At 38.6% G+C, this 13,597-nt stretch overlaps 1 protein-coding gene across 4 annotated transcripts in view; it reads left to right on the plus strand.

Annotated features, from left to right (window-relative positions):
* Window positions 1–13,597, plus strand: part of FRY (FRY microtubule binding protein) — a 217,494-nt gene that overhangs the window by 83,569 nt on the left and 120,328 nt on the right. For all 4 annotated transcript variants that reach the window (XM_056328753.1, XM_056328750.1, XM_056328751.1 and 1 more), the window contains exon 3: window positions 9,984–10,037. In XM_056328753.1, coding sequence (XP_056184728.1) covers window positions 9,984–10,037 — 54 coding nt within the window. The remainder of the gene's footprint in view (window positions 1–9,983; window positions 10,038–13,597) is intronic.

A 13,597-nucleotide genomic window follows, 5' to 3' on the forward strand; every position in this document is an offset into this window, starting at 1 on the left:
TGGCTTTTATGGCCATCATACTTGTAGTAAAAGAACAGTGGAATGATGTTAGCTCTGCAAGGGCACCCTGGCATCTAGAAGTCTGTCAGACCGCTACCAGTAACTGGGGAAAAAAAGGCTTCAGATCAATTCACCTGGGGATGCATCTGTTATGGTGCAGTTACAGCCTTTGAGATAAACACATAGCCAAGAAAGCCCAAAATAAAGGAAGTTCGAAGAAGACTGTTGACAGTCATCAGAATTTCTGGAGTTCACTTTTAAAAATATACCTTTCCTCTTCTATCAGTCTATTCTACCTAAACAGATGCCTAGCTGATGACAGTAAGTAGCTACCTGATGTTAAAAGCAGCAGTGGCTGCAGGACAGCAGACCATTAGTGGGGTCAGTAAGCTGTCATTTATTACCCCTGGTTGTCTGAGGCTTAAGAGAAAGTGGTTTCTGTTTACAGCTCTCAGCTGTGCCTGGAGCAGCCTTGCAATTACAACTCTAAATTTATTCAAGTCAACTGATAAGGGCTTCCTATAGTTTTGATTAAATCAGATCAGATTACTCTGAATGGGTAACCAGCAGTCAGCGCCTTGAGCGCACTAATAAGCCTTAATGGTCTCCTCCGAGTCTTGCCCACCCCTGCCCACAGCCCAGGACCCCATTCCAGGTGCCTGGGCTGAACATCCCAGCCACAGCCACGTCACAGCAGGGCTGGTCTCCAGCTCCCCACGGCCCTGCCCAGCCACCCCCCTGCCCAGCCACCCCCCTGCCCAGCCACCCCCCTGCCCAGCCACCCCCCTGCCTGAAACAAGCCAGGAGTCTTTCTGGCACAGCCATGGCTCAGTACTCAGTAGTTGGTGGGGTATCTGTCCTGCCTGGTCATAGAGTATCCTGGATGTAGACGTCCAGACACGCGTTCTCCATTTTACTCTGCTGTACATTTTAGCAGAGATCTGTTGCCAGTCCTCTATTTTCATTCCTAAGGGTTGCATATGTGGGAAGCTTGCCCACCCTTCCCAGCCTCTCTGCTTTTATTTTTACCAGTTTACCATTTTACCAGTTCCTTACAATTGCATTAAAAGAAGGAACCTCATCTACTGCTTGGAACCCAGAGATCCCCTAAATCCTTGTAGCCCTGCACCCACCATGGGCAGGAGGTTTGACCGAAGGTGAGGACAGTGCTCTCATAATAACTCGGAGAATGTGATGAGCTTAAGAGAGGAGCAACACATCCCCCATTCTCTGCAGGAAAAAAAAAAGCTTCCTGCATTTTTCTACCGTGGCCTTGCACAGAAGAAATAACTTTGCTCTTCATAAATCAGTTGGTGTAAAACTCTTTGCATATAGGATTGGAGCGTCAGTTAACTTCTTTGCTTAGGAAACAAACATGTACCAAATGACCAGGGTACATCAAGGTCAGGGAAGAGCATCCTCTCACTCTCTGCCAGCTCTCAGAAGAAGTGTCAGAGACGGAAAGGAGGGAACAGTACTGTTCCACTTACACACTTTTGACTGCAGTAACTTTATCTCCTACATCTATTTAATTGACCACTGGATCTTTCAGGTTTTCCATTCCACAGAGGTCTGCTGTCACAAAAACCTTTTCTTCATAGAAGTGATTATTATAGGCATACCACTGAATTAATATTTTTTAAAAATACTTGTATTGGCTGATGAAAAGCACCTAGCCTAACCACCTTGATGAACAGCTGGAACAGGGCTTTGAATAGCAGTTTCATGCAAAGGTCTTAACGTGGATGTGGAAGTCAAGATCTCCATACTCTTGTGTTCTTACAATGCTAAAAATAAGTTGCATACAAATCACTGTATCAAATGTTTTTTCAGAGCATCATGTTTATTCCAGTCTCACAGGCTCATAGATGAAAGATATTGAACTCTCCTACTGCATCTCATCACACCGCTCTTGACTGAAGCCTTATACAAAGAATCATTAATTATTAAGAGTATGACTCCAGAAAGCATTTTTCCTGGCTTCACATCGAGAGCAAGGCGAAAACTGTTTTCAGGGAGTATGGCTTGGGCTGGGTGTCTGTATTTTGAGCACATTTGTGTTCCTGTTATGGAGAAACCTTTTTATGAAAATGCATTGTAATGGGTCTCAGCACAAACAACAGAAGGAGAAATAGGTATTTACTTAATGCGGTTTGAGAAGTAAATCATACATATCTCACCTTGAAGCAAATGCATCATATAAGCAAAAAACCCTGTCTTTTTTGTGTGTGTCTTGCTGTAGTCAGGCTTTATAATGTAATAACCGTCTTGTGTTCCAACTCAACAGTTTTATTACCGCTGCTTCCTGTAACAGACCTTTCTCATTTCATTAATACCATTTTTATTAGTTCAGCAATGACTGACTTAAAATGGCTTAGAGTTTTTTTGAACATTCAAATTTACAATCAAGTATCAGTTTAGTTGATAACTCCTTTAGGAGTGTAAATCACTGAATCTGTAATAATTGATTATCAGTATAGAAGTTGGGAGTATTGATAGTGTCGAACTTAACCCATGTAAATCATTAGTTGGACTTGGGACTACTAATAAACTCAGTCCTGTACCTAAAATTCAATTAGCACTGTCTTAGTTCATCCATTGTATTAACTGTATAGGCCTTCCTCAAGCTGTACATCATGGTCCTTTCATGAATTTTCATCATAAGTACAGATGCCACTAAAACTTAACATATTACCTGCCCCAGCAAACTGGGTTCCAATTAACAAAATTTTATCTTCTTACATTGGAAGTTTTTAAGTTAGAATCTGTCAGTCTACTTATACAGGTCTATGATGGAACTGTTGTCAACATTAAGTATCCACACTTTGTTTCTAGGTGCTCTTTTAAAATTTATCAAACATACAGTTTGTAAAATTCACCTCTTTTTCTCTACACCATAGTACTGGAGTAATTAAAATCAGGGAAACCCAAGGGAAAGTATTATGATAGCCCACCTTACAACTTGCATGTGTTTAGACAGAGGATTTTTATGTGTTCATTAAGTTACAATTTTTAAAAGGAATTCCTATTAACACAAACCTGAAGATAAACAGCCAATAAAATTTCCTTTCTCACTTGTGCTAGAGTCTGCCTCAGACTTCAGTAAAGTCATCCTTAGTACTCTTTTCAAGCTTTCAGAATTTACAAATGCATGTATTTAAAATATTTCTTTTGGAACTTGTCAACTGGTAGCCATCAGCTTATTTGGGTTTATAATATCTTAGTAAAAGGCTTTTTTTTTTTTTTTAATTCTTACCTACAGAAGAGCATTTTATGTCACAATGGAAAATATTAGAGAAGATGCAAATGCTGAGAGCAGTAGGCGTTTTGTTTTGAGAGGGGTTTTTTTGGCAGTTACCCATTTATCTGTAAACAGAGTTTAACCTTTGTTTAAAGTTTGTGATTGTTTATTATCCACACTGAGTTCAGGTCATGTCTGGAAATTTTTCTACTGTTCAGGTAAGAATGTCAGAGTTTTTGAGTTGTTTGCAGAAGGTAACTGAAAGAAAGAACTTTTTTGTTTGTTTTCTGTAAGGGGTTTTTTTCAGGTTCCATGCTATTTTGGGAAAGTTGCAGTGCTAATTTTTGCACTGTGCATCTAATAGCTTAGAAAGCAATCTACAATTAAGTGGGCTTATGTCTCTCTTCAGGCTGCTTGGAATTTACATCTGTAGAGTATTCATTCTGAAAATGTTTGTTGTTTCTTTGGCTTGTTTGGCTGTTTTTTCTGATACATCAGTTTACTTCAGATTAAACATTCTCATAACCAAAATATCTGAGTGCCCACATTTTAATTTTGTTGCTTGACAGCATAGGTAAAAGATGCCTTTTGAAAACAATGTGATAGTCAGACAAAAATTAGCCTGTAATACCTGATGTGATGACATAAGCTATCACTGAGTCAGAGCAGTACATGACGTGGTGGCAAAGAGGCAAGAGTCAGAGCCAGTGAGTGAAAACCTGTATTTGAAGCTGAACTGATGTTTCCATACATAGTTTTGTATTCAGCAGCACAGCAGTACTGGGCACATCTTTTTACACATGAATGAAACAAGAGCTATTACAAAGAAAAAAGCAATTGCATGAAGAAGTAATAGACTGAGTAGTACTGAGCCTGTCTTCTAAACATGCACCTTTCATTATTTTTATGCAATAACTGTAACGCCAAGTAGGTTTTTGACCTGAGTTTGCTAAAATAAAAATTTATGGGACACGTAAAATGCTTTTACATACATTTCGTAGTCACTTGAAATGCTTTTTTTCTCCATATGAAATACCTTGTACAATTAGCATTGCTTTTTTACTTACTTTTCAAAATTACTTGATGTTCATCAGTTTAACGTTTTTGCAGTCTTTAATATTGTCTTATGCAGAATTGTGGTGTTTCTTGAAGCTATATTATCATATCTTTTTTTATTATGTTTGCCTTTAGAACTTCCTTTGGTGTATGCTTAGAATTTCAAAGTTTAATAAAGGAAATCCTATTTTCTGTTTATTTTACTATCTGTGTACCATGGTCACTGACGCAGCCTCTTAAAAGAGGTATCTAGCAGCTAATTGATGCTGAGCAGAGCAGCAAGAAAATGAAAGATTCTGTTGTCATCCACTGAACCGGTAATTTATATTTTTATGCATGAGGACCTGCTGACTTGCAAAGAATGGTTGTGACAGGACACTAATTGCCTGTTTCATAGAAGTTCCAGGTGTGAGACATTTGGGAGACGATCAGAGGAAACAAATTGTGCTTTTCAGTCAAAAAGCTTGGCTCTCTTAATTGCTTAGATATAAATTAACTAGGCTTCCTAGGGCGGTGGTGAGAATTCCCAAATAGTAAAAAGGTAAATAAGAGATGAAAAATATTTCCCAAGACATCCTGTGCTATTTTCAGTATGACAGCTTTTTTTATGGGACCATAGACTGTTCTATCAGTTTTTGAGAGGGCAAAACAGAAGTGAATACTTGTAAGTTCAGCTGCATGAACCTGCCCAATGCAGGATTAGCACAGATCCGTTCCGGGAGGGAGGAGGTAGGAGCACACAGCTGAAGTGGAGGCAGGGACCAGACAAACTGTCCACAAGGCAACAAGTTGGTAGTTCAGGTGCATCTGAAGGGTCCATGCGCCTCTGTGGAATAAAGTTGCATGTGCTTAGCCTTTAACAAGCAAATAGGTATCATAGCATTTTCTCCTAGATGATACAGATAATAATCTACGCACCACGTCAATGCAAGATTGACAGCGATATGTTTTCCAATACCCGTATATATTATATATATATATATATATATATATATATATATATAAAAACCAATGGCAAAATAAAAAATCTGGTATCTTTGATCCAGCTATTTTTGGAGCAGACCTTTTCCTATAAAACACCACTTTCCTTTCCTGCTGAAAAGAATGTAAGACAAAGATGCTGGGGGGAGGGGAGGTGTGTGTGTTGCCATAATGATGATTCATTGTAAGCAGGAAAGAATTACACATGGGGATTTTTTGGTTCTTAAGACTGCACTTCATGCATTTTATATATATTGTAGCTGTAGTATGAATGTGGTCTATGTCTACTCTGTTTTATGTGAAAAGGTCGGTTCTGCTGTTTCTTTTAGGGAACTCTTCCATCCTATCAGACTACTCAGTAGAGTATGTGTAGCTGCTTTTTAGCATGCATTGCAAAACTTACGTTTTGTATCAAAATATCCTTTTATCCTCCATGCTCTTATAAAAATATAGGGTTTACAGTACTCTGTCAATACAGTACCCTGTCATAATTCAGTAGGAATAATGTGCCTAATAGTTGCTGAGGTTAGAAATAACTCTAAGGGGCATTATATATTATTATAACATGGCATGGTGAAGCTTAATAGGCACAACATCCTTTTTTTTTCATGTTTCCCTGAACACTCAGTTCTGTGACAAGTGGTCAAGAAGAGCTATTCCTGTGCAAATTTACCCAATTATGTTTGTGTAGCAGCCCTGAAAAAGCATTAATGTATTAACCATTAAAAGTAGCTAACATTCTTTGGAGAAATGTTTTAGTGTACCCATGTGAATAGACGGTTTGACCGATCTGTTATTTTTTAGATAAATTATAAATATTATATTTAGTTGATGTGTGTAGATGTGTTAAAATATACATTTTCCATTGCATGTTCAACATAGTCTACTTTATTCTATTCTGTTAATGTTTTCAAAACAGCAGTGGGGCAGAGGAAGGAAATTAATTTTTAGGTGAGCATTTTGGTTTGTAAACATTGGTGATGCAAAAAGTTTAGATAGTTTTATTGAAAAACAATAGTTTCAAATATTATTTGCAAAAATGTCTTTGCTGATCTTTACCGCTTATCTCTAATGTGTATTCATGTCATGGGAGTTTCCAGCATGAACAAATACAGAGTGTACAATTGAAGGCAGCACTTCAAACAAGAAATAAGGATGTTTAACTTGGTGATTAAAAATGGAAATGTTATATTGAGAGCCCATTCTTCTGAAATTTTCTGATGTTTTTTATAGCACAGAAAGGTACGGGCTCTTTCAGATTAATCAAAACTTTTTTTATTCATATTTTGTGGATGTAGGCTTTGGCTCCAAATTCAGCCTACCTATTCATCCAAGATTTGGAAGACATTTCTGTAGCATGTATTATAGCTACAGAGACTCAAACAGTCAACTCATAATGTAAAAGGGCCTCTTTGCCATTTCTGAACTGGGTGGGCAAGAAAATAAATAAAAATAAAATAGTGCCTTGAGGCTGGAAAACATTTTTAAGATTTTTTTTTAAACTTTTAAATAAATGTATCTCCAGAGTAAACAGACTGTTATGGAGTCTATTATTTAGAGGCAATTTCACTTTAATATATGTTTTAACCTTGCCTTTGCCAGTCCTGAACCTTTGGTATATAATGAAAATGTCTACCATGAGTATAAATATGTTTTATATAGTAGCTGCCATACCAACAATGTGGAAAGTGCTGTATTAAATGAAATGGTAAGATTTGTAAGGATATTAGAATGAAGTGGTATAGAATAGGCAAGCTGTTTACAGTAGATAAGAAGAAATTATCTATTGCCTAAAGAAAAACCTGCTGTTTTTAAAGAACACTTGAAGCACTTGCGTGTAGTTGAGCTGTCTTTGAATTTACTCAGCAGCATCTTCCTGAGATGGTTACTTGTCACCCTCACTGTGCAAGCAATCATCCTTTTATATATTAGAAGCTCTTAAACGCCAAAAACCGTATTTGTATCTGACCCTTCATCTTCATTCGGCTCATTATCTATTCAGTACTCATCATTAGGAATAAAGTAAATAGTAATAGCTCCTACTTTGACTTCTCTCAAATCTCCAAGCTCCAAATACAATTTTCCATGGTTATTGCCATTCATTGCAACAGGGGTGCAAGGAGTTGCTCTGACATGGGCAGCTCGCTCCCAGAACAGCGGGTATGTGCAGAGACACTTGGCTTCATGGGGTCAGCTTGAGTCCAGCTGGGCTGAGCTGTCGCTGCAGTCACGGCAGGCAGTGTCAGTGGCAGCGCTGTAGCTGGAAAGAGTCGAGGAAAAAGCAGCAACAGCAGCAACCCGAACAGGGGGATGAAGAGGAGGCTGAGACAGCTGCAGCAGCAGCTGCTGCCTGGCAGGAGTACAAGGAGAGGGGAAACAGCAGGAACTACAGTAGGTGCAGGATGGGATGAAGGGGAGAAAAAGGCCTAAGTTAAAGCCCCAGACTAGAGACATTGAGAAGTTATGGCGGCAGCACCCTTCCTGGGTTTTGATGGGTGTCCTTGGCTGGTCTCCATCCCAGGGCTGTCTTCTGCTATGACAAAGTCTTGCATGGCCCATGAATGTACCATCGCTAGGGAAGCCCTGGTCTAGTTGCCTGTAAGAGGGAAAGAGATGAGTGGTATTGCCTTGCCAAAATGGAGGGGGGATCTTCACTAACTCAGAAGCACAGCCCCTGGGGAACATCATCATTGGAAACTCAGGTAGTTGTGAGGTGTGTCTGTGCTTCCAGAGATAGGGGACAGGTGATTAGGACACTTTCAGATTTGCAGTTCCAGACCTGGGTTCCCAGAGCATGTTTTGTCTCATTTAATTGTGCCACCTTACAGATAAACATGTGACAAGGAATCTCACACCTTATTTCTGCCTGAAACACTGGATGCATTTCTGCAGGATTTTAGATACTACTGTGAAAGCCAAACATTGCAGCGTCGGGTATGAACACAAGACTGCTGCATGCTAAAGCATTATTGAAACAGACCTTTAAAAACTTGTCTGTGGTAGCACAAGTCTTTTGTAACAGAATCAGAAATTTAATTAAAAAAAAAAAAGAAGATTGTTGGGGTTTTTTTCTAAGCTGCACTAATTCTCAGTACATTGATTTGTCCAGGACTCATGAAAACTTAAGGAATCTTTTTCTTTCTAAAGTAATCGAACACTGCTTTTGAAAGTTCATCTGCTGTCCTTTTCACTGTGGGACAATAGACAAAAGAAGTATTGTCTTCCATGGACACAACTAGGTGGGGTAGCACAGAGTTACTGATTGAGGAGGACTGCAGGTGGGGTAGTGTCCTGTCTCTTTCTGGGCTAAAGGGTTTTACTGTGTCTGTTCATTACCAATAATCTGCCATAAAGTTCTAATTAATAGTTGCCTTAATGTCACTTGAAGGAGTCACTTTAGACATTAGAGATAACAATGAAAAATATTAACGACTGTCCTGGATAAATCAGTGACTCAGTAGAAAACATTTTGTTGATTTTTCTATTTGGTAGGTAGTCAGGGGATACTGTGGTCACCCTGCAGCCAGCCTCCTTGCCAGCTGGCATTATAAATGGATCAGCATAATTAATTTCAAAATCAGTCGGCAGATTATACTGGGTAACACTTTCTCCAGAGAGAAACATGAAATAATAGAAAGCTTTGGACTGCCTCAAGTCTCTCCATTCCATTATCTCAGCAGCTTTACAGTTTTCTTTGTTTTGCATCTCACATCCCCTGGCAGTGACAGTGTTTTGCCTGATACATTAACAGATGCTCATGAGTGTAATAGTTTGCTGAAAGCTGAACAGAAAATCTCATGCTGAGCTGGTGGGAGAGCCCTGATCTTGCAGCTGTAGAAGAAGATGCATGATTTACTAATGAATAAGGCACTGGCACATTTCAGACACCAGCAACAGCAGTACAATTCAGCACAGAATTGTGACGGTGACATATTTTTTCAGACTGTCGTCTGGCTTCATGTATTGTTTATTTTCAGTGTGGTTTAGGAGATTCAGGTTTTGTACACTGTTGCATTTTTCAATGAACTATGTACTTCTACATGCCTCAGTAATTGAGCCTGTGGCACCAAAGCCATAAAGGTAAATGGATGTTCACACATGGGTACTCCTTCTGAGATGGGCAGTTCTCCTTGGCCTTCGCAGGTACTCTGAGAATGTGTCCTGAAAATTTGCTTCCATTCCAAAAATGAGGGGTTTTTTTTATTTTCAGTAATAATTTCTTCCACAATTATGTTCCTTAAAAATGAACTCTATGGTATGGGATCCTTCTAAAATCACTTTCTTTCAGTATGCACTGCGTGATGCACTGTATCTATGGACATGTTTGTATTGCCGGGTAGTAGTACAACAGGTAAGTACATCATGTACCTAAATAGAGCTCCTTGGTTTTGTAGTAGAGGAAATAACAGGTGTTTTTTATGATTTTGAAAGAATTTATCATCAGTGTGAGCACCAAGTAACTCAGGTGTAATAGCTGGTTAATCCTTTAATTTCTTGGAAAGACACTAAAGACATCATGTCAGTATTAGGTCATATTTATGCAGAGGTCTCCTTTGCATATGAAACAAATGGTAGCTCCAGCATGAAACTGATCAGGAGGCAAATTATGTGAGTAAAAATCTAACAAGAAAAATAATAGTAGAGTTGATAGAATATATCATAGTATTGGTTTTCAGTAATACATATTTACTGTATTTCCTCTTAGGAGAAGCCACTGACCAAATCTCTGCAACGAGGAGAAGACCCCCAGTTTGATCAAGTAAGACACTTGAAATTACATTAGTTCCATTCCTCAGGCTAGAAGACAAATACTTAGAAGGCAATCTAGTGTCCTTATCATTGCATACTTCAAAAGTAATATCTCTCTAGTCAAGTGATGAGTGCTTTGCCTAACCATTCTTGGGTTTAAATTAGGAGGATTTTTGCAGTGTTTTCAAGCTCAGTATTTTTTTGCCATAGAATTTCTTGCTTTTTATAGTGTATTAGGCAAATGCATATTATTTCCTGGCTGTTTTCCCTGACGGAGATTTAGAACCAAACTTTGTATCTTTTCAGAATATCTGGTTTTGAAACAGGTGCACAGCCCCCAATCTTTCTGTTATGGGGTTTCTCATATGGTTATCAGGGCCTTTAGGATCATTGTCATTGCTGTTAGTCCCATCAGTCTGCTTTGTCTCTGTAGCTGTGACCGAGCATGATTTACATGCGCTCTACACTTCACATAGGCTAAGCCAACCTGTTGTATTTAAAATTAAGCATAAATTCAGTTTAGAGTCAATGCCTATATATGACAAGGTAAATATAATTAGAGAAAAATGATTGGCAGGAAAAAAGAATCAAAAACTGAAATAGAATTTATGTAATTAATTAGATTTCATTTAATAAAACAACAAAAATGTAATTAATAAAATGGAATTTATATCTGGCATTAAATTAATAAATCTATTATGTGAGGGAAATGGAACAAGTACAAAAATAAAACCAACAGCAATATACACACTTTTTAATGATATAAGAGAATGAGTTTTTGTCAACAGTCTTCCTTTAAAAAAAGAATCTACAAAAAATTCCTACTTAAGTAACCTATTTTGAAATAGAGAAGGATAGGTGCTAAAGCGTTTAACTTGCATTAAGGATGCCAGAACTCACAAAACTCACTCCCAGCAGAGGAAGGATAAACTGAAGGTGTATCATAAGCAACAAGGTTTGCTGCTGCTCCACTATTCCTGCCTCAGCTGCCATTGTTGTCACCATTGCTTCTATCTCCATGGCTGCCCACACCAGTGTGCGGCCAACCATGCCAGAAATACAGGACAGAGAGGCAGAAGCAGCAGCCACAGCAACAACACTGAAAACAACTGAGGCTAATGCCATAAGCTGCAAGTACCATAATGATTAACTTAACTTTGAGAGAGGAGGTAGGTATAGTAGGACTTTAGAACCTCACACGAATTTAACGCATTTATCGTGCTTTCTAGGGCATTGCACCAGAAGCAAGGATGCCTTGTGAGACCCCACTGGCATTCACAAAGGCTCACTTCATAATTTTAGCTTGGCAAAGTTACGCTCTCTAGGCGGTTCTGTAGCTGCTTTTTGGGAAGGACTAGCCTGCATGGAGGGCTGTTCAGAGCAGGAGATGAACGGTAGGACTTGTGCATCCCTGTCCGCCTTGCTGACCGCAGAGAGACCCCACAGGGGAGCCAGCCACTGTAGGCTAAAGGAGACTGCTTTATGAGTACTCCCTACCTGCCTAATGAAACTTTTTGTGGTATTCTGACTTAAATTTTATATATATTTTTTTTTCCTTCCTGTGGGAAGGGTGTCAAACACAAATGGGAAAGAAAAACAAAATAAGCCACCCATATGCAAACCTTGTGATACAGTTCCTGCAGTGTATTAAACAAACACATAATGGGTGGCCATGATTTGATAAATATTCATGGTTAAGCAAATTGTGGCCCTTTACAAGGAAGAATTAGAAGACTTAACGCTTCTCCTAGTTATTGGTAAATAGACAGAAAATCGAACAATTAAGTCAAGATAAATTAATGAGAACAGCCAATGCTTCCTGGAGTAAAGCAACTGCGTATTTACAACTGTAGCAATTTACTCTGAATGCTGGCAGGAAAAAAACAGATGCAAACAAAAAACAAAGGCAAATTTTGCTATACACAACATTTGCATGTATTTCTAACTGGACTAAAGTCCTACCTTTGTGTAGAGTTGACAGACGAATAAAGCTGAGTGTGCCTTAGATGTCTTGTCAGAAAACCTTGTTTTCAGTGCCTTGAAATTTTCTGAACTATTCAGATTGAAATGTTCAGACTATCAGTCTGCCTCAGCCTTAGTTGTTGGGAATGTTTCCCTTTCCAGGTTTCACATTGTTATCTGCTTGAACAGCATGATGATTTTGAGAGTTTAATTCTCCTGGCATTGTGGTATGCCTTTGTTTGGGAGATGGGACCTGAAACTGGCTAATGAGCCTGTTTTCAAGAACATAGTTCATACTTACCAAAATAATTCTAGTTTGGCTAAATTGTAGTTAGATTTTCATTTAAAATTTTGTGATACACTGTAGAGATTTGATAGAACTCAGCTACAGTAGAGGCAGGAAGATAGAGCAAAAAGTGTTTCTTGGCACGTTTGACTCAGTAGATTAGGTCAGTACATCTACAGTATTACAAAGCTGCTTTGCAAATGATAACATGTCAGTATTATAAAGTTGTCATGAAAGTATGAATAATTTTGCTGACATTAAAGATGAAGGTGTGGTCTACCTGGAAAATTCTGAAGATCATGATTCCACATGATACTAAAATCCAAGTAAGAGGACATGTGCTTTTAAATCAAACCATTTAAGTTTTCTTCTTTAAGTTAACTCAAATATTTAAAGAGTCTGTGGGTTAATGTAAGTCCAGGTTGATAATCCCTTGCTTCTCCCTTTCAGGTATGGTGGAAAAGTTTGGTGTTTATTCCTGAAACACATAAAGTCATCTAGCAAAAACAGGAAAGGGCACACACATGACATTCCTAACATTTTTACTACAGAAACCAAGGAAGAAAACAGGGAGAACCCCCATGAACAAACGTTTTCAAGGGGTGTCTAACAATTTTGACTTTCAATTTTAAGGCATCAGAAGTGACACGCTGCCAAAGGAACCTTATTTTCTTTTTTTTACTTTATCAAAATTATCTCTGTTCAATTTGAATGAAATTGATAGGTGATGCTGAAGTGACCAGGTCACTAGTCACTTTAAAAGATCTGAGCTACATCTTCTAACCGTAAATTAAAAAGCACCAAAACTAAGGCATGACCTGATTTAAAATTTGTCTTTTGCAATTCAACTTCAGAGGTGGGAAAAAACATCCAAAAAATGCCCCTTTACAGTAACTTAACGATGAGCAGAATGGAACTTTAGCTACCCAGAATAATCAGCATCAAGTTTAGCATTGACACCCCTGAACCATTTAAAACAGGTATGAAAGCACTGCTTACTTCCCCTAAATAGCTTTACCTTTGGCTCTCTGAGAACCTGCATTTTTCCCTGCCCATTCTCAAATACATTTTAGGAATGCTGGTTGTTATGGCGGTGATGGATCCAGCGTCTAGGGACCTAGCTATACGCAGGCAGAGCAGTTTCTTTCCATGTGGATGTAGTGTCAGTGCCTCCTGTTAGGCAGACAGTATTGTCCTGTGGGCTCTGTCTGGCTGCCAATTGCATCACCCTCCTGAAAATCATAACAGTGGCTTGAGCAATGTATGAAGTAATCTTACTTATCCTGACTTGCAGAATGTCTCACCATTAGCCTTACAAACTG

This window comes from Falco biarmicus, chromosome 2, assembly GCF_023638135.1.
Source record: "Falco biarmicus isolate bFalBia1 chromosome 2, bFalBia1.pri, whole genome shotgun sequence".
In the NCBI taxonomy this organism is placed as follows: domain Eukaryota; kingdom Metazoa; phylum Chordata; class Aves; order Falconiformes; family Falconidae; genus Falco; species Falco biarmicus.